Here is a 21041-nt window from a genome sequence, read left to right on the forward strand (position 1 = left end):
GGACAGTTATTGGAGATTTCCTATATTCTTTTGGTGGAGATATTTCCTGATTCTTCAGGATCTCAGTAGACTTGCATGGATATCTATACATTTGAAGATGCGGTCACCTCTTCCAGACTTTATGGACCAGTTTTGAAAAAGGGAAGCTTTCACCTGTGAATGGAGCACACTTTATCAAGCTGTGATTCTGGGTCTAGTGATGCAGAGTACTAAGTCTTGTTGCACCCAGTGACACAGGGTCCAGGGAGCTGTAATGTCTTTTTGGCTTAGGTTACTGGGGTCTACCTTATCAATGCTTGTATCATCCTTGGGTAATACCTTATGGGGTCTATAGTTGCTACAAGTGTTGTTTGGGTCCTAAGTGGCATTTCCAGGACCAACAGTTAGCAGCAAGTTTAAGCAGTGTTGGTGGCTAGACCAAATGATGTGCACACATTTAACTGTAGAGCCCAGCTTCAAGTGCCTATGCAATGGCAGAGATCAGTTGGAGACACAGGTGTGATCAGGGCCAGGGTAAGAAGGAAGGGCCAGTGCCAGCTATGGGTCACGGGAAGCTGCAGTGGCTCTGGGTTTCTTTGCTTTCATGATTTCACAATCTATCTCCAGGTGTGCATACTTGAGTGGAGGCAGTGATGGGTCTTTGGCTAAGAGGCATAGAGACGCACAGCTTGAGGGGTTATTTTCAGGTGCACTGTTGAAGTATTTGTATTTAGAATATACAAAAAGGATACATAAAGAACCTTGAAACAATAAAAAGCAGACAACCCTACAAAAAATGGACAAAATATCTGAATTGAAATTTCATCAAAGAAGAGATGACAAATAAGCACATGTAAAAATGTCCAACTTAATTTTTCATTGGGAAAATACAAATTATATTCAAAATTAATACCATTACATCTCTATAAAAATTGGTTAAATTTTAAAAACTAACCATGGTGTAAAATAGTGTCCCATATACTGTCATTGTAATGTAAAATTGCAATTTCACAGTTTCTTAAGAAGGTAAGCATTCACTTACCATATAACCCACTCATTTCATGATTTACCCAAGAAATAGAATGCTTATGCAAGTACAAATCTTTGTATATAAATGTTTATAACAGTTTTATTTGTAGTAGATAAAATTTGGAAATAACCTCAATATAAATCAACAGTGAATTAATAAACAAAGTACTATATATTTAAATAATAGATTACTACTGAACAACAAAAAAAGAATGAGCTATATAGTTACATGAACCAATGTGTATGAATTTCAACATTACCCAATGTGAAAAGGAAAGATTAAAAAGAATACTGTCTAACTTTATATTAAATTGTAAAAACATGTAAACTAATGTATAGTGAGAGAATGCAGATAAATAAGTGGCTGCCTATGGGGGGGAGTGGTAGCATGGTGAGATTATAAAGGAGCAAGAGGAAAGTTTTGTGGATGATGGATATAGTTATTATTTTGATTGAGGTGATGATTTTATGGATGTATACATAGAACAAAACCTATTAATCACAAATTTTAAATATATGTATTTATTATATATCAGAAAACCTTAAAGTAAAATTTAAATAAATGAGGATATTCACACTATTTTGTTGTCCAATCTCAGACACTAGTTAAAACTAGCTAAAGTAACAAAATTTAAATAAATGAGGATATTCACACTATTTTGTTGTCTAATCTCAGACACTATCTAAAACCATTTTATTATTTACAAAATAAAAAATTTAAAGAATTTTACACTAAATGGAGGAAAGCCCCAAATGTCAAACAAAACAATCTTTAAATGTTTGCCTAATTGGGGTATATATTTATCAAATCTTATCCACATGTACAGTTGAAATATTTGCATTTTATTGTATATAAAGAATAACTATGATAAAAAATAAATATCATATATATGAAATATCCAAGACTCCCATCCACTGCTAATGGGAATACAATTGTTCATTTAGGAAAATCACTGGAAAATTTACTAATGTTTAAAATAGGCATATGCTGTGAATAAGCATTGCTACTCAAAGGGCATATATCTAATAAGAAGTATGTGTAGTGTACATATGTTGACTAAAAGACATGTAGTAGAATACTCATAAACCACTATTCATTACACTCATAAATGCAAGTTACACAAATATTCATGAGGAATAGAATGCATTAATGGTTGGTATTTCTATGCAAAGATATAGCATACAGTGGTGTGAATGAACATTTTGCAACTATAAACAACAACGTGAGTGAATTCTCAAGTTAGGTAATAATGAGCAAAAAAAAAAAAAGGAAAAAAGTATATACAATATAATTCTATTTACATAAGGCTTAAAATCTTTAAAAAAATGGATTCATGCTCTTAGAGACCAAAATAGTAATTATCTTTAGGAAGAATAATGATTGGAAGGAGTCAGGTTGGGAGTTCTGAGATACTGTAATATTATGCTTCCTGGATTTGGTGTTGGTTACATGAATGTGTTTAATTTAGAAAATTCTTTAAGCTGTGTAATTATGACATACATCCATTTCTGTTTACATGTTATAATTCAGCAAAAATTCACTAAATAAATAATAATAATAGAGGAAATCAAGATATTTATAAACTTTGGAAAGAAATAATGATTAAAAACATCCTGAGGATTCTCTTGGATTCTGGCAGGATCTGTTTTGAGATCTAAATAATTTTTGCTAATTCATTGCTAATATATTTATATATTGTGTAAATTTCTGAATCATGTAACACTTTAATTTTTAAGTATAAGAAATGACAGATGTTTGTCTTTCTCTGACTGTTTGTTTCATTTAGCATTGTTCTAGTTCCATCCATGTCATTGGAAATGGCAAGATTCCATTTTCTTAATGGCTGAATAATACTCCATTGCAAATATATATATATATATATATATATATATATATATATACACAAATATACATCTTTTTTTTAATTTATCATGTTTTTTATTTGAGTTCCAGTTAGTTAACATGCAGTATAATATTAGGTTCAGGTACACATCATTTTATATATATATATATTTTTTAATTTAATTTTATTTTTTTACAGTGTTCCAAAATTCACTGTTTATGCACCAAACCCAGTGCTCCATGCAATACATGCCCTCCTTAATACTCACCACCAGGTTCACCTAATCCCCTACCCCCTCTCCTCCAAAACTTGGTTTGTTTCTCAGAGCCCACAGTCTCTCATGCTTCATTTCCCCTTCCAATTTCCCCCAACTCATTTCTCTTCTCCATCTCCCAATGTCTCCCGTGTTATTCCTTATGCTCCACAAGTAGGTGAAACCATATGATAACTGGCTTTCTCTGCTTGACTTATTTCACTCAGTATAATCTCTTCCAGTCCTATCCATATTGATACAAAAGTTGGCTATTCATCCTTTATGATGGAGACATAATACATTGTAAATATGGACCATATCTTCTTTATCATTCATCTGTTGAAGGGAATCTTGGTTTTTTCCACATTTTGGTGACTGTGACCATTGCTGCTATGAACATTGAGGTACAGGCAGCCCTTCTTTTCACTACATCTGTATCTTTGGGGGTAAATACCCAGTAGTGCAATTGCCTGATGGGTCATAGGGTAACTCTATTTTTAATTCCTTAAGGAATCTCCACACTGTTTTCCAAAGTGGCTGCACCAACTTGCATTCTCCCCAACAGTGTAAGAGGGTTCCCCTTTCTCCATATCCTCTCCAACATGTGTTGTTTCCTGTCCTGTTAATTTTTTCCATTCTAACTGGTATAAGGTGGTATCTCAATGTGGTTTTGATTTGAATCTCCCTGATAGCTAATGATGATGAGCATATTTTCAGGTGTCTGTTAGCCATTTGTATATGTCTTCTTTGGAGAAGTGTCTGTTCATGACGTCTGCCCATATTTTGATGTGATTATCTGTTTTGTGTGTGTTGAGTTTGAAGAGTTCTTTATACATCTTGCATATCAGCCCTTTGTCTGTAGTGTCATTTGTGAGTATCTTCTCCCATTCCGTGGGTTGCCTTTTTGTTTTGTTGACTGTTTCCTTTGCTGTGCAGAAGCTTTTGATCTTGATGAAGTCCCCAAAGTTCATTTTCCCTTTTGCTTCCTTTGCCTTTGGAGACATATCTTGAAAGAAGTTGCTGTAGCTGATGTCGAAGAGGTTGCTGCCTATGTTCTCTATCATTTTGACAGATTCCTGCCTTGAGTTGAAGTCTTTTATCCATTTCAAGTTTATCTTTGTGTATGGTGTAAGAGAATGGTCGAGTTTCATTCTTCTACACATAGCTATCCAATTTTCCCAAGGTGTATATCTTCTTTATCCATTTATCTACACTGTACATTATTAACAGATTTTATCTAGTGCATAAAACATGAATCCTTTAAAGATGATTTTCTCCAAGAAGAGAAACTGACTAGGCAAGGATGAGGGAAAAGGGTTTTCATAGAATATTCCTTTCTAAGTTTTTTAACTTAAATCCTATTAATGTGTTACTTTTTAAAAACATTGATGCCATAAATATGCTGAATATAGTAAACAGTACTCAAAACATTTATACAGTTACCATAATAATTAAACTAATATCCATGAAAAACAAATATGAAATGTGATAAATGTATCATTGTTGTTAGGAGTTATGAGTTTAAATGTCCTTTCATTTTCCTCTGTAAGAGTTGGCAATGTATTAAAATTTTAATTATTTATACAAATATTTATATAAAAATATTAAAGTAAAAAATATGTTTATGTAAATATTTGGTGAAGTGAATATCCACTATGTTTTATTTCTAGATATAATTTTTATTAAAGAAGACTCCAGTGCACAGCAGAACAACTGGCTTATTCTGAGTTTCTACATTGTTCTGCCCTTTATCATAATATTCACCATTATGATCATGAAACGAAATGAAATGAGAAAATCATGCAACAGGGAGAATGCAGAATATGAAGGGTAAATATGACATGTGAATAATTTATTATCTTAAATTTTACTGCTCATCGACCAGTGAAATACATTCATAGTTCTATAATGCTTAGTGATATTCATTCTTAAGTATGCTTTTATATTTTTATTTTCCAATAGATTGTTGCTTGCATATTGCATCAAGTCAGAATTGTGGCTATTCTAGAATTGTTTTCCTCATAAGTATTTACAGTGTTTAGATGTTGCTATTCTTACATTTGCCATTCTTCTCTTCTGGTAACCAAACTGTTGACTCATTGAAAGTAAGAAACCCTCATTTAAATCCTTAAATGTAACATCACAAATGAAAATTTCAGCTTCAAAGTAGTAATGGGTCTTTTTTGAAGGCTAACTTACTGGTCTATTTTATGAAGATATTTTTTCTATACACACCTTGCTTGTAATATTGTTCAGGGAAGTGATGGATCATACACACTGAAAGAGAAAGTGACTTAACTGACCTATCATAATTCTCTGCAGAGAAAAAAAGAAAGAAATCAATGAAAGGCCTCACAGGTAATGATATTTATGGGATCTGAGTAATTTGCATGTTCGACACATCTCCACAACCCAAAAATTTCTCAATAAATATCCCAGACTCAGACTCAATAAATATCCCTTTATAAACAGTTTTAGAAGTCCTGGGATATATATCTTTTGGCCTTTCATCTTGTGTATTCTATAAGTAATATACACTTGGAACCATTGAAAACATTATTTTAACCAGATAGTAATAAAATTATTTCATCTTATAAATAAATATTCATTTCTGTTATGTATTGCCTTCTTAATTAATTTTATAAAGGACCTTGAATTTCAACTAAGTTTGGAATATCTAGCATAGAACCATCTATCCTGGAATCATCAGGTATTCCCTTAGAATGGCATCCCAAGCTTGATCCTTACAGAGTCTTATTTTCAGAGTTGCCTTAATCAACTTATTGATATCTTATGCTATAGGTAAGAAAATATTGACTCTGGAATATAACCACCTCAACCTTGAGTAAACTATGTAAGAGAGTTTGATTACCTGGTTTTTCTTTCTTATTTCTTCATTAGTTTTCCAAAGAAACTTTTTATCCATCTTTTTGTTATATTTTGGATGGCCTCTGCAAGAATGCCCTTTCAATCCTTGCTCTCCATGACACACTCAGTCTTTGATTTGAGTAAACTTATGCAAAATTAATAGGTAAAATATTGGATCTTCTAATAAAATATGGTAATCTGGATCACTTGTCTTCATACCAAGTGGGATTTATTCCAGGGCTGAAAGGTTGGTTCAACATCCGCAAATCAGTCAATGTGATACAACACATCAATAAAAGAAAGAACCAGTACCATATGATACTCTCAATAGATGCTGAAAAAGCATTTGATAAAGTACAGCATTCCTTCCTGATCAAAACTCTTCAAAGTGTAGGGATAGAGGGCACATACCTCAATATCATCAAAGCCATCTATGAAAAACCCACCACAAATATCATTCTCAATGGAGAAAAACTGAAAGCTTTTCCGCTAAGGTCAGGAACACAGCAGGGATGTCCATTATCACCACTGCTATTCAACATAGTACTAGAGGTCCTAGCCTCAGCAATCAGACAACAAAAGGAAATTAATGGCATCCAAATAGGCAAAGAAGAAGTCAAATTATCACTCTTCGCAGATGATATGATACTATATGTGGAAAACCCAAAAGACTCCACTCCAAAACTGCTAGAACTTATACAGGAATTCAGTAAAGTGTCAGGATATAAAATCAATGCACAGAAATCAGTTGCATTTCTCTACACCAACAGCAAGACAGAAGAAAGGGAAATTAAGGAGTCAATCCCATTTACAATTGCACCCAAAACCATAAGATACCTAGGAATAAACCTAACCAAAGAGGCACAGAATCTATACTCAGAAAACTATAAAGTACTCATGAAAGAAATTGAGGAAGACACAAAGAAATGGAAAAATGTTCCATGCTCCTGGATTGGAAGAATAAATATTGTGAAAATGTCTATGCTACCTAAAGCAATCTACACATTTAATGCAATTCCTATCAAAGTACCATCCATCTTTTTCAAAGAAATGGAACAAATAATTCTAAAATTTATATGGAACCAGGAAAGACCTCGAATAGCCAAAGGGATATTGAAAAAGAAAGCCAACGTTGGTGGCATCACAATTCCGGACTTCAAGCTCTATTACAAAGCTGTCATCATCAAGACAGCATGGTACTGGCACAAAAACAGACACATAGATCAATGGAACAGAATAGAGAGCCCAGAAATAGACCCTCAAATCTATGGTCAACTAATCTTCGACAAAGCAGGAAAGAATGTCCAATGGAAAAAAGACAGCCTCTTCAATAAATGGTGCTGGGAAAATTGGACAGCCACATGCAGAAAAATGAAATTGGACCATTTCCTTACACCACACACAAAAATAGACTCAAAATGGATGAAGGACCTCTATGTGTGAAAGGAATCCATCAAAATCCTTGAGGAGAACACAGGCAACAACCTCTTCAACCTCTGCCCAAGCAACATCTTCCTAGGAACAACGCAAAAGGCAAGGGAAGCAAGGGCAAAAATGAACTATTGGGATTTCATCAAGATCAAAAGCTTTTGCACAGCAAAGGAAACAGTTAACAAAATCAAAAGACAACTGACAGAATGGGAGAAGATATTTGCAAACGACATGTCAGATAAAGGACTAGTGTCCAGAATCTATAAAGAACTTAGCAAACCCAACACCCAAAGAACAAATAATCCAATCAAGAAATGGGCAGAGGACATGAACAGACATTTCTGCAAAGATGACATCCAGATGGCCAACAGACACATGAAAAAGTGCTCCATATCACTCGGCATCAGGGAAATACAAATCAAAACTACAATGAGATATCACCTCACACCAGTCAGAATGGCTAAAATCAACAAGTCACGAAATGACAGATGTTGGCGAGGATGCGGAGAAAGGGGAACCCTCCTACACTGTTGGTGGGAATGCAAGCTGATGCAGCCACTCTGGAAAACAGCATGGAGGTTCCTCAAAGTGTTGAAAATAGAACTGCCCTATGACCCAGCAATTGCACTATTGGGTATTTACCCTAAAGATACCAACGTAGTGATCCAAAGGGGCACGTGCACCTGAATGTTTATAGCAGCAATGTGCACAATAGCCAAACTATGGAAAGAACCTAGATGTCCATCAACAGATGAATGGATCAAGAAGATGTGGTATATATACACAATGGAATACTATGCAGCCATCAAAAGAAATGAAATCTTGCCATTTGCGACAACATGGATGGAACTAGAGCGTATCATGCTTAGCGAAATAAGTCAAGCAGAGAAAGACAACTATCATATGATCTCCCTGATATGAAGAAGTGGTGATGCAACATGGGGGCTTAAGTGGGTAGGAGAAGAATCAATGAAACAAGATGGGATTGGGAGGGAGACAAACCATAAGTGACTTTTAATCTCACAAAAGAAACTGAGGGTTGCTGGGGGGAGGGGGTTTGGGAGAAGGGGGTGGGATTATGGACATTGGGGAGGGTATGTGCTTTGGTGAGTGCTGTGAAATGTGTAAACCTGGTGATTCACAGACCTGTACCCCTGGGGATAAAAATATATGTTTATAAAAAATAAAAAATTAAAATAAAATAAATAAATAATAAAAAATTAATTTAAAAAAATTTAAAAAAAATAGTCATTGAAATTAATAAAATAACATACAACTAAAATGTTCTATTAAATTAAACCCTGGAAAAAAACTAGAAGACAGCATAGTAGTTATCAAAACATGAAGAAAGCTTCAGCAAGACTGGCAAAGTTAAGGAAGAATATTTGGAATAGCCATAGTATTTCTGGGGGCTTAAACAACTGGGAATAAGGGATGGCATGCAAACTGTGCTGGGAAGCCAATTCAAAGCCAAATCTAAGACCAAGATTTCACAACAAGAGAGATTCAATTTTACTCTATATGAGATAAGAATGATGATAGTGTTTCTTCTATACATATTTTAATTACTAGTGAGACTGCCAATTTTTATTTTCTTCTGGGCCATACTGTTTTTCTGTACACAGAAATTACTTTTCATATCATTTGACCTCTTGCCCCATTTGTTTATATTTTATCTTTACAGAAGTTGTATACACACATATACGCACATATAGTTTACTCATGCTTTTTTAAAGATTTTATTTATTTATTTGAGAGAGAGAGAGACAGAGCACAAGTGGGGTGAGGGGCAGAGAGAGAAGCAGGCTCCATCCTAGGACTCTGGGATAATGACCTGAACAGACGCTTAACTGACTGAGCCACCCAGGTGCCCCTATCAATGCTTTTTTATTCATACATGAATAGTCCCTTGGAATCTTATATTTATAAAGTATTTAGAGAAACTGACTTTAAGTATTGTTTATGTTTATCCTGGAGCATGTAAAACAGGAATAAGTTCAAAAATATCAAATGATGGGGGGACAAGATGGCGGGGGAGTAGGAGGAGGCACCTTTTCAGCTGGTACCCCAAAGTGAGCTGATTACCTACCAAAGAACTCCATTCACCCATGAAATCAGCCTGATATCAGAATTATACACGTCTGGATCTCTACAGGGGCAGAAGACGCCAGTGGGCAGATAAAGTGGAGTGGGAACAGTGGACTGATATCAAAAGATAAACAAAAGGGGGAGGGAGCCACCAGAGGCAACCAGTTGGAAAGTAATACCCCAATACGAGCGAGAGTGCCCTGCGTCTGGGGACAAGCATTAACTTGGAGACTGGTTGAAAACACTTCAAAAGAGCAAAGGATCACGGGGGAGGGGGGGAGAATTGTGGGAATCGGGGCGGCTAGGGACAGGGGCTTAAGTCCCCGGTCCCAGGACTGCCTCCCCGGCGCTGAGGCAGAGAGAGTGCGGCGGAGAAACCAGCTCTTGGTCCCTAAGCCGCCAGCGCGCCCCAGAATGCCTGGGTTCTGGCTCCTGTGAGGGGATGGGAACCACGCTGGTGGACAGAATGCGTGAGCCCAGCTACAAAGCCCGAGATACGCGCGCACATCCCTCATGCTCCCCTGAGAGAGTCACAAAGGCCGGCCGGTGGTCTTTGACCCACGCCATTGTTTCAAAGCCTAAGCCACGCGCCCCAAACTCTCCCCTGACAGAGGTGCGCAAAAGCCCAGCCTGGGGCTTTCGGACCTGCGCCCCGTTCTCAGTGCCCAAGACGCGCACAGGACCCATAGCCGCCTCTGAAAGAGGTGTGCACAAGCCAGGCACTCTTTGACCCAGCAAGACCAGGCACTCCCAGCCCATACAGCGGCAAAATCTCAGTGTGCGATCGCTGCTTGGAACTTCTCTGGAGGTCTGGAGCTCCCAGACAGCTGCCACTGCCTTGGCTTTGGGTACAAGCAAAGGATCCTGCGCCCCCAGGGTCTGCAACATGGAACCTGCTCTGCCAGTGGCCAAAGGGGAACTTATTTAGGCTCTGCACCCAGACTGAGGCTTCTCTCTGAGAGGGAGATCAGGGTGTGGTTTGTTTTCGTCTAAAACTACAAAAACCATCAAAAGTGGTCAAGGTGAGAGAAAAAAAAAAGTGAACAAGCATAAAAACTGCCAGAGAACAAAAGCCTGAAAAAAAACAGTTTCCTCAGAGCCCACCCCCTTGAGGGGGGCGGGAGGACTTAACTCAGGAAACATCATTGACTGACAACCCACGTGGCAGGCCCCTCCCCCAGAAAACAAACCAAGAAAGAAAAAAAAAAAAAAAAAAAAAAAAGAGAAAAAAAAAAGGACCACAAGAGAACAACCACTATTTCATAGGAAAACGTATTGTTCACTTGTTCCCACTATTCTGGTACATTTTTTTTTTTTTTACACATAGGTAATTTTTTTAACCTATTTACCATCACAGCAAGCTGTACAGTACATCAAATTCCATAATACCTTTCTAACCTGAACTTTTTGATACATACACCTATGTTTTTCTTTTGCATTTTTATTTTTTGAATTCCTTTTTTTAATTTTAGTTTAGTTTAGTCTAGTTTATTCCTTTTTATTTTTATCCTCTAATATTCATATAGAGTTAAACTTCAAAGTAATCCCCTTTCCCCAATCAATACTACCCCTATAGGTAAACCAATTTTTAATCCCCTTTATCTTAGGAAAGTTGAGTCCTTTAACAAAGATATCAAGATACATCCAGGAAGAATCAAAACAACCTTCCTCACACACACTGAGAATTTATAAGAACTCTCCCATCTTCTTCCACCAGTGTTTCTGTGTTTTTGTGTTTGTCCTGATAGCTTATAAATTTTACACTTGGGGTTCTTTTTGACAAGGTTCTTTCTTTATTTACATATATTTTTTTTCTCTTTTCATATACTTGTATCAGTCTTTTTATCTCTTTTTGTTTGTCTACTTCATAAATCTTACCTTGGGGCCCATATGGGCTGAAACTTCTCTTTCATCTTCCCTTTCTTTCCTGTCTCTCTCTCTCTCTTTTGTTTTTTCTTCTTTTCTTTTCTTTTTTCTTTTTCTTTTTCTTTTCTTTTGTCTCTCATTTGGGTGGGGAATCCTGATTGCTCAGAAGTGTTCCAGGGTGCACCTTGACTGCACCACAGTTGATACATCCAGCTACATCTGTTCAGTCATCTCCCACCAAAATGACTAGGAGGAGGAATGCCCAGCAGAAGAAAAATACAGAGGATGGACCTTCTGCAACAGAGCTAACAGCTACCAACATAGACAATATGTCAGAAAGAGAATTCAGGCTAACAACTGAGAAAGGTTGGAGAAAGCCGTGGATGACCAAACAGAATTGATTAGGGCCAAACTGAAAGCGACCAGACAGGATGTTCACAATGTTAGCGCAGAGCTTAAAGCTACCAGGGAGGAGGTTCACAATGCTCTCAATGAGTTCCAATCTATTCTAAACTCTCTCAAAGCTAGGGTAACTGAGAAGATAGAATTAGTGATCTGGAAGACAAACAGATAGAGAGAAAGGATCAGGAGGAAGCCTGGAACAAACAGCTTAGAAACCACAAAAACAGAATCAGGGAAATAAAGGATGCCATGAAGCGTTCCAATGTCAGAATTATTGGAATTGCTGAAGGGGAGGAGAAAGAAAGAAGTCTAGAAGATACAGTGGAACAAGTCCTTCATGAAAATTTTCCCAATCTCGCGAATGGAACCAGCTCATATACTAGAGGCTGAATGGTCTCCACCCAAGATTCTACATTCCAAAAAAAATCATGACACCTGATAGTCAAATTGAGGAATTATAATTGTAGGTATAATCTCTTGAAAGCCACCAGGGCAAAGAGGCTCCTTACTTAGAGAGGGAAGCCCATCAGAAGAACGTCAGACCTGTCCACAGAGACCTGGCAAGCCAGAAGAGGCTGGCAAGATACATGCAGGGCACTAAATGAGAAGAACATGCAGCCAAGAATACTTTATCCAGCAAGACTGACATTCAAAATGGATGGAGAGATAAAGAGTTTCCAACCGGCAAGGCTTAAAAGACTATGCAACCACGAAGCCGACACTGCAGGAAATATTAAGGGGGGTTCTATAAAAGAGTAAAAAATCCCAAGAATAGCATTGAACAGAAATATAGAGACAGTCTACAGAAAGAAAGACTTCAAAGGTAACTTGATGTCAATAAAAACATATCTATCAATAATCACTCTCAATGTGAATGGCCTAAATGCGCCCATAAAATGGCACAGGGTTGCAGATTGGATAAAATGACAGGACCCATCCATATGTTGTCTACAAGAGACCCATTTTGAACCTAAAGATACACCCAGACTGAAAGTGAAGGGATGGAGAAGAATCTTTCATGCCAATGGGCCTCAAAAGAAGGCTGGGGTAGTGATTCTCATATCAGATAAATTAGACTTCAAACTAAAGACTGTAGTCAGAGATACAGAAGGACACTACATGATCCTTAAAGGGACTCTCCACCAAGGTGATCTAACAATTGTAAATATCTATGCTTCCAATATGGGAGCAGCCAATTACTTAAGAAAACTGTTAATCAAGATAAAGAGTCATATTGATATGAATACACTAATCGTAGGAGATCTTAACACGCCTCTCTCAGAAATAGACAGAACATCGAAGCAGAAAATCAATAAAGAAACAAGAGCATTGAATGACACATTGGACCAGATGGACTTCATAGATATATACAGAACATTCCACCCTAAAATAACAGAATACTCATTCTTCTCAAGTGCACACGGAACCTTCTCCAGAATAGACCACGTACTGGGTCACAAATCAGGACTCAACCAATACCAAAAGACTGAGATTATTCCCTGCATATTCTCAGATTACAATGCTTTGAAACTGGAGCTCAATCACAAGGAAAAGTTCGGAAGGAACTCAAACACCTGGAAGCTAAAGACCACCTTCCTTAAGAATGCTTGGATCAACCAGGAGATCAAAGAAGAACTGAAACAATTCATGGAAACCAATGAGAATGAAGACACTTCTGTCCAAAACCTATGGGATACAGCAAAGGTGGTCCTAAGGGGGAAATGCTTAGCCATCCAAGCCTCCCTCAAAAAAATTGAAAAATCCAGAAAATCCAGAATGAACCAGCTGTCTCTACACCTTAAAGAACTGGAGAATCAACAACAAATCAAACCAACTCCACACATAAGAAGGGAAATCATCAAGATTAGAGCTGAGATCAATGAGGTAGAAACCAGAGATACAGTAGAATGTATCAATGAAACTAGAAGCTGGTTTTTTGAAAGAATCAATAAGATCAATAAACCATTGGCCACACTAATCCAAAAGAAAAGAGAGAAAGCCCAAATTCATAAAATTATGAATGAAAAGGGAGAGATCACAACGAACACCAAGGAAGTAGAAACAATCACCAGAAGTTATTATCAACAGTTATATGCCAATAAGCTTAGCAACCTAGATGAAATGGATGCATTCCTGGAAAAATACAAACTACCAAAATTGAACCAGGAAGAAATCGACAACCTGAATAGACCGATATCTAATAATGAGATTGAAGCAGTGATCAAAAACCTCCCCCCAAAAAAGAGCCCAGGACCTGATGGATTCCCTGGGGAATTCTACCAAACCTTCAAAGAAGAAATAACACCTATTCTCCTGAAGCTGTTTCAAAAAATTGAAGCAGAAGGAAAACTTCCAGACTCTTTCTATGAAGCCAGCATTACCCTGATCCCCAAACCAGGCAAAGACCCTACCAAAAAGGAGAATTTTAGACCAATATCACTGATGAATATGGATTCTAAGATTCTCAACAAGATCCTAGCCAACAGGATCCAACAGCACATTAAAAAGATTATCCACCACGATCAGGTGGGATTCATCCCTGGGCCACAAGGATGGTTCAACATTCGCAAATCAATGTAATACAACAAATTAATATGAGAAGAGAGAAGAACCACATGGTCCTCTCAATCAATGCAGAAAAAGCATTTGACAAAATCCAGCATCCATTCCTGATTAAAACGCTTCAAAGTATAGGGATAGAGGGAACATTCCTGAACCTCATCAAATCTATCTATGAAAGACCCACAGCAAATATCATCCTCAATGGGAAAAAGCTTGCAGCCTTCCCGTTGAGATCAGGAACAAGACAAGGATGCCCATTTCACCACTCTTGTTCAACACAGTATTAGAAGTCCTAGCAACAGCAATCAGACAACAAAAAGAAATAAAAGGTATCCAAATTGGTAATAAAGAAGTCAAACTCTCTCTCTTCGCAGATGACATGATTCTTTATATGGAAAACCCAAAAGACTCCACCCCCAAAAGTACTAGAACTCATACAGCAATTCAGCAACGTGGCAGGATACAAAGTCAATGTGCAGAAATCAGTGGCTTTCTTATACACTAACTATGAAAATACAGAAAGGGAAATTAGAGAATCGATTCCATTTACTATAGCACCAAGAACCATAAGATACCTGGGAATAAACCTAACCAAAGAGGTAAAGGATCTGTACTCGAGGAACTACAGAACACTCATGAAAGAAATTGAAGAAGACACAAAAAGATGGAAGACCATTCCATGCTCTTGGATCAGAAGAATAAACATTGTTACAATGTCTATACTGCCTAGAGCAATCTATACTTTTAATGCCATTCCGATCAAAATTCGACTGGTATTCTTCAAAGAGCTGGAGCAAAGAATTCTAAAATTTGTATGGAATCAGAAGAGACCCCAAATCACTAAGGAAATGTTGAAAAACAAAAATAAAGCTGGGGGCGTCACATTACCTGATTTCAAGCTTTATTACAAAGCTGTGATCCCCAAGACAGCATGGTACTGGCATAAAAACAGACACATAGACCAGTGGAACAGAGTAGAGAGCCCAGATATGGACCCTCAACTCTATGGTCAATTAATATTCAACAAAACAGGAAAAAATGTACAGTGGAAAAAAGACAGTCTCTTCAAAAATGGTGCTGGGAAAACTGGATAGCTATATGTAGAAGATTGAAACTCAACCATTCTCTTACACCATACACAAAGATAAACTCAAAATGGATAAAAGACCTCAACGTGAGACAGGAATCCATCAGAATCCTAGAGGAGAACATAGGCAGTACTCTCTTCAATATCAGCCACAGCAACTTCTTCCAAGATACGTCTCCAAAGGCAAAGGAAACAAAAGCGAAAATAAACTTTTGGGACTTCATCAAAATCAAAAGCTTCTGCACAGCAAAGGAAACAGTCAAAAAAACAAAGAGGCAACCCACGGAATGGGAGAAGATATTTGCAAACGACAGTACAGACAAAAGGTTGATATCCAGGATCTATAATGAACTCCTCAAACTCAACACACACAAAACAGGCAAACATATCAAAAATGGGCAGAAGATATGAACAGACACTTCTCCAATCAAGACATACAAATGGCTATCAGACACATGAAAAAATGTTCATCATCATTAGCCCTCAGGGAGATTCAAATTAAAACTACATTGAGATATCACCTTACACCAGTTAGAATGGCCAAAATTAACAAAACAGGAAACAACATGTGTTGGAGATGATGTGGAGAAAGGGGAACCCTCTTACACTGTTGGTGGAAATGCAAATTGGTGCAGCCTCTTTGGAGAACAGTGTGGAGATTCCTCAAGAAATTAAAAATAGAACTTCCCTATGACCCTGCCATTGCACTCCTGGCTATTTACCCCAAAGATATAGATGTCGTGAAAAGAAGGGCCATCTGTACCCCAATGTTTATAGCAGTAATGGCCATGGTTGCCAAACTATGGAAAGAACCAAGATGCCCTTCAATGGACGAATGGATAAGGAAGATGTGGTCCATATACACTATGGAGTATTATGCCTCCATCAGAAAGGATGAATACCCAACTTTGTAGCATCATGGATGGGACTGCAAGAGATTATGCTGAGTGAAATAAGTCAAGCAGAGAGAGTCAATTATCATATGGTTTCACTTATTTGTGGAGCATAACAAATATCATGGAGGAAAAGGGGTGTTAGAGAGGAGAAGGGAGTTGGGGTAAATTGGAAGGGGAGGTAAATCATGAGAGACTATGTACTCTGGAAAACAATCTGAGGGGTTTGAAGTGGCGGGGGTTTGGGAGGTTGGGGTACCACCAGGTGGTGGATATTAGAGAGGGAATGGATTGCATGGAGCACTGGGTGTGGTGAAAAAATAATGAATACTGTTTTTCTGAAAATAAATTTAATAAAAAATATCAAATGATTTTTCATCACATAAAGGCATAATTGTTGATTTGCATTGATACATTGCATATGTGTGTGAGCTGTTGAAAACCTAAAGAAGCACACAACACAGTATGCGCAATTTTAAAAACATCAATGTGGACACTCATATCTCCTCCAACAATTTCAAATGTAAGATATCACCAGTAACAATATCCAGTTCTGAGGTCTCTTTATAGGAAGAGTTTTAATATTATTTTGATGCCTTTATTTGTTGTAATCTATTCATATTTCATCTTCTTTCTTGAGTCAACTTTAGAAATTTGTGTCTTCTAGGAATATTATTTCATCAAAATACAATATTTTGCTACATACAGTTGTTCATAGTATATTTTCTTGAAATTATTTTAATTTCTGTAGGACAGTAGTAAATTCTTATATCTCATATTTGATTTTGTGTCTAACCTCCTTTTTTCTTCTTAAATCTAGTTAAAGCTTTCTTAATTTTTATACTCACCACTGCCTCTGCACTGTTTTTGATGGAATTACCAAAACTCTTAGTTGTCAAAACTGACCAGCATTTTTTTTTTAAGATTTTTTTAAATTTATTTATTTGACAGACAGAGACCACAAGTAAGCAGAGAGGCAGGCAGAGAGAGAGGAGGAAGCAGGCTCCCTGCTGAGCAGAGAGCCCGATGTGGGGCTCGATCCCAGGACGCTGGGATCATGACCTGAGCCGAAGGCAGAGGCTTTAACCCACTGAGCCACCCAGGCGCCCCCTGACCAGCATTTTTAAAAAAGATTTACTTATTTGACACAGAAAGAGAGATCACAAGTAGGCAGAGAGGGAGGTGGGGGTGGGAGGAAGCAGGCTTCCTGCTGAGCAGAGAACCTGAATCTCAGCTCAATCCCAGGACCCTGAGATCATGATCTGGGCCAAAGGCAGAGGCTTAACCCTCTGAGCTACCCATGCGTTCCCTGACCAGCATTTTCTTTAATATTTTGCTTGTTTTGTCAGAATATTTCACTCTGTTGACCATTCTCTGCTTTCCTGAAATTCTTAATTGCAAAGCAGGTCTACTTGCAACAGGTTCCCTCATCAGTTGTTAATTTTCAGTTTGTTCTTTTACTTGTAGTTATTTGGGATGATTAAGGGATAGATTTATTACATGCCAAAATAAAAACTGAAAGTTTGTATATACTGTTTTTTATAGTCACCTACAAATCTGTCCTTAACTCATGCTCTTTGCCTTGTTATATGGATTAGAATTACTATCCTGTGTAGTTTGCTTCAGTCTGAAGAATGGCTTTTGTTATTTCTTGTAAGGGATGTCTACTAGTAACAAATTTTCCTAAAAAGAGAAAATATCTTTGCTAGAATTTTGTAAATTTAGGAATAGCTTTATGTGACTATTATTATGGAAACGCAGTCTTGCTAGATATAGGATTCTTAGTTGACAGGTTTATTTCATTCAGTAATTTCATATAGCATCAAATTGTCTTCCTGCTCCCACTGTTTCTGATGAGAAGATGCCATACTTAATAAAATCTCTTTGTAGGTGATAAGTTGTTTATTCTTAATACTTTGGAGATTATTTTTATGTCCATGTCTTTCAAATTTTAACTATCATGTGTCTAAGTATGAATCCCCATGTTTATCCTACTTGAAATTCATTGAACTTCTGTGGTATTTAATGTATTTCATCATATTGGGGAAATACCAGCCACTTATCTTCGGATATGTACTTTTTTCTCCCATGTCTCTCTATTCTTTTCAGAATCCATTAGTTATATGCCAGTGCACTTCATGATGTCTACATATATGTGAAGCTTTTCTGACTTTTTAAAAAAATTTCCTCTTCTAAATATTTATCAGTATGGATCTGTATTCAAGTTAGCTAAATTATCTACAAACTCACATCTACTGCTGAGTCTTTCTTTTGACTTTTTTATTTTAGTTATTGTATTTTCAATTTCATAATTTCCATTTGTATGTTTTTTATAATTTCAATGTTATGTTATCCTTTTTTAAATTGAGGTATGATTGATGATATACAGCATTATATTAGTTTTAGATGTACAACAAAATTATTTTATATCTATAAACATTGCAAAATTATTGCCACACTAAGTCAAGTTAAGATGCCTCATACAGACATATAGGACCAATTTTTTTCTTGTGACAAGAACTTATAAGACCTGGATTTTTTGGAGCTTTAAAATATGCCATACAGTATTATTAACTATAGTCACTATGTTGTACATTACATCCCTATGATGTATTTATATATTACTGGAAGTTTGAACCTTTTCACTACCTTCTCCTATGTTACCCAGTCCCTAACCTCAACACCTGGCAATGGCAAAATTTTCTTTGTTTCTATGAGCTGGTTTCTTTTTGTTGTTGTCATTTATTTTACTTAGACTCCACATATAAGAAAGTGAGAGCATACAGTATTTGTATTTCTCTGCCTGACTTATTTCACTTACTATAGTGAATTCAATGTCCCTATGTGTTTCACTCCTTTTTATGATTGAATTCATTCATATATATATATATATATATACATAATTTATTTTAATTCATATATATATACATATATATATATATATATATATATATATATGTATATATATATAATTTTCTTGATAGGTCCATCCATTGATAAACACTTAGGTTGTTTCTATATATTGGCTAGTATAAAAATGCTGCAATGAACACATGGTGCATATATCTTTCTCAGTTACTGTTTTTTAGTTTCTTTCAGATAAATACTCAGAAGTGAGATTGTTGGATCATATGGTAGTTCAATTTTTTAATTTTTTGAAGAAAAGACATGCTGTTTTCCATAAAGGTAGCACCAATTTACCTTCCCACTAATAATGTGTAATGATTTCTTTTGTTCCACATCCTTGCCAACACTCATTTTTTGTTGTCCCTTTGAAAATATCAATCCCAAAGTTTCACTGTAGTTTTGATTTGCACACTCCTGATGATTAATGATGTTGAGTATATTTTCAGATATCTGTCAGCCATTTATAAAACTTATTTGGAAAAAATTCTATTCAGATTTTGTACATGTTTTTCAATTAAATTGTTTTTTTTCAGTCAAGTCATATTAGTCATTTTTATATTCAGAATCTTAACCCCTTATCTGATTTATGAATTGCAAATATTTTATCCCATTTAGTAGGTTGCCTTTTCAAGTTGTTGATGGTTTTCTAGCTGTTTAGAAGTTTTCAGTTGGATAAAATGCCAGTTGTTTGTTTTTATTGCTTTTCTTTTTGGGGTCAGATTAAAAAAATCAACAAAATCAATGTCAAGAAATTTAACTGCCTCTGTTTTCTTCTGGAGTTTTACAATTTCTGGTTTCCATTAAAGTCTTTAATCCATTTTGAGTTAATTTTAGTGTATTGTATAAGATGGTGGTCCAGTTTCATTCTTTTGCATATGGCTGACCAATTTTCCAACACCATTTACCAGAAAAGATTTTCTTTTCTCCATTGAATATTCTTATCTCTTTTGTCATAAATTAATTGACTGTATATGCACGGGCTTATTTGGGGGGGCTTCTATTCTTTTTCATTGATCAATATGTTTGTTTTTATGCCACAACTATAATGTTTTAATTACTACACTTCTGTAATACATTTTGAAGTCAGAGACCATAATGCTTTCAGTTTTCTTCTTCTTTCTCCTGATTGTTTTGGCTATATGGGGTCTTCTGTTGTTCTATACCCTATTGTAGAATACTTTGATGTATTTCTATGAAAAATGCCATTGAAATTTTGATAGGGATTACATTAGATCTGTGGATCATTTGGGGTTATATAAAAATATTAATAATAAATTTTCTAATCCATGATAATAGATTATCTTTATATTTTTTCTTTAATTTCTATCATCAGTGTTTTATAGTTTCCATGTACAAGTCTTTTACTTCCACAGCTGAATTTATTTTCTAGATATTTTATTTTTGATGTATTTAAAGGCATTTTTTCTTTCTGATAGGTAATTATTAATGTAAAAAATGCAGAAGATTTTGTACATTGATTTTTCATCCTGCAACTTATTTAATTTGTTTATTCTAACAACTTTTTGGTGGAGTCTTTAGGGTTTACCATATATAATATGTCATTTGCAAAGTGACAGCTTTGCTTCATCCTTTCCAATTAGACACATTTGTATCTTTTCTTGAATAATTGCTCTGACAAGGATTTTAATCCTATGTTGAATAACAGTGATGAGAGTGGGCATCCTTTTCTTATTTCTGATCTTAGAGGACAGCTCAGCTTTTTCACTGTTCAGCATGGTGTTAGCTATGTGTTTATCATATTTGGACTTCAATATGTTGAGGTATATTCCCTTTATACCGTTTTGTTGAGAGGTTTTTTCATAAATTGGTAT

The 21041-nt window shown here is 36.1% G+C and overlaps 1 protein-coding gene across 1 annotated transcript in view; it reads left to right on the plus strand.

The window, feature by feature from the left end:
• Positions 1–21041, plus strand: part of LOC131820570 (disintegrin and metalloproteinase domain-containing protein 18-like) — a 213905-nt gene that overhangs the window by 179368 nt on the left and 13496 nt on the right. The window contains exon 19 of the mRNA XM_059156250.1: positions 4776–4935. Within this exon, the coding sequence (XP_059012233.1) occupies positions 4776–4935 (160 nt within the window). The remainder of the gene's footprint in view (positions 1–4775; positions 4936–21041) is intronic.

The sequence above is a fragment of the Mustela lutreola genome, chromosome 18, assembly GCF_030435805.1.
Source record: "Mustela lutreola isolate mMusLut2 chromosome 18, mMusLut2.pri, whole genome shotgun sequence".
Lineage (NCBI taxonomy): Eukaryota > Metazoa > Chordata > Mammalia > Carnivora > Mustelidae > Mustela > Mustela lutreola.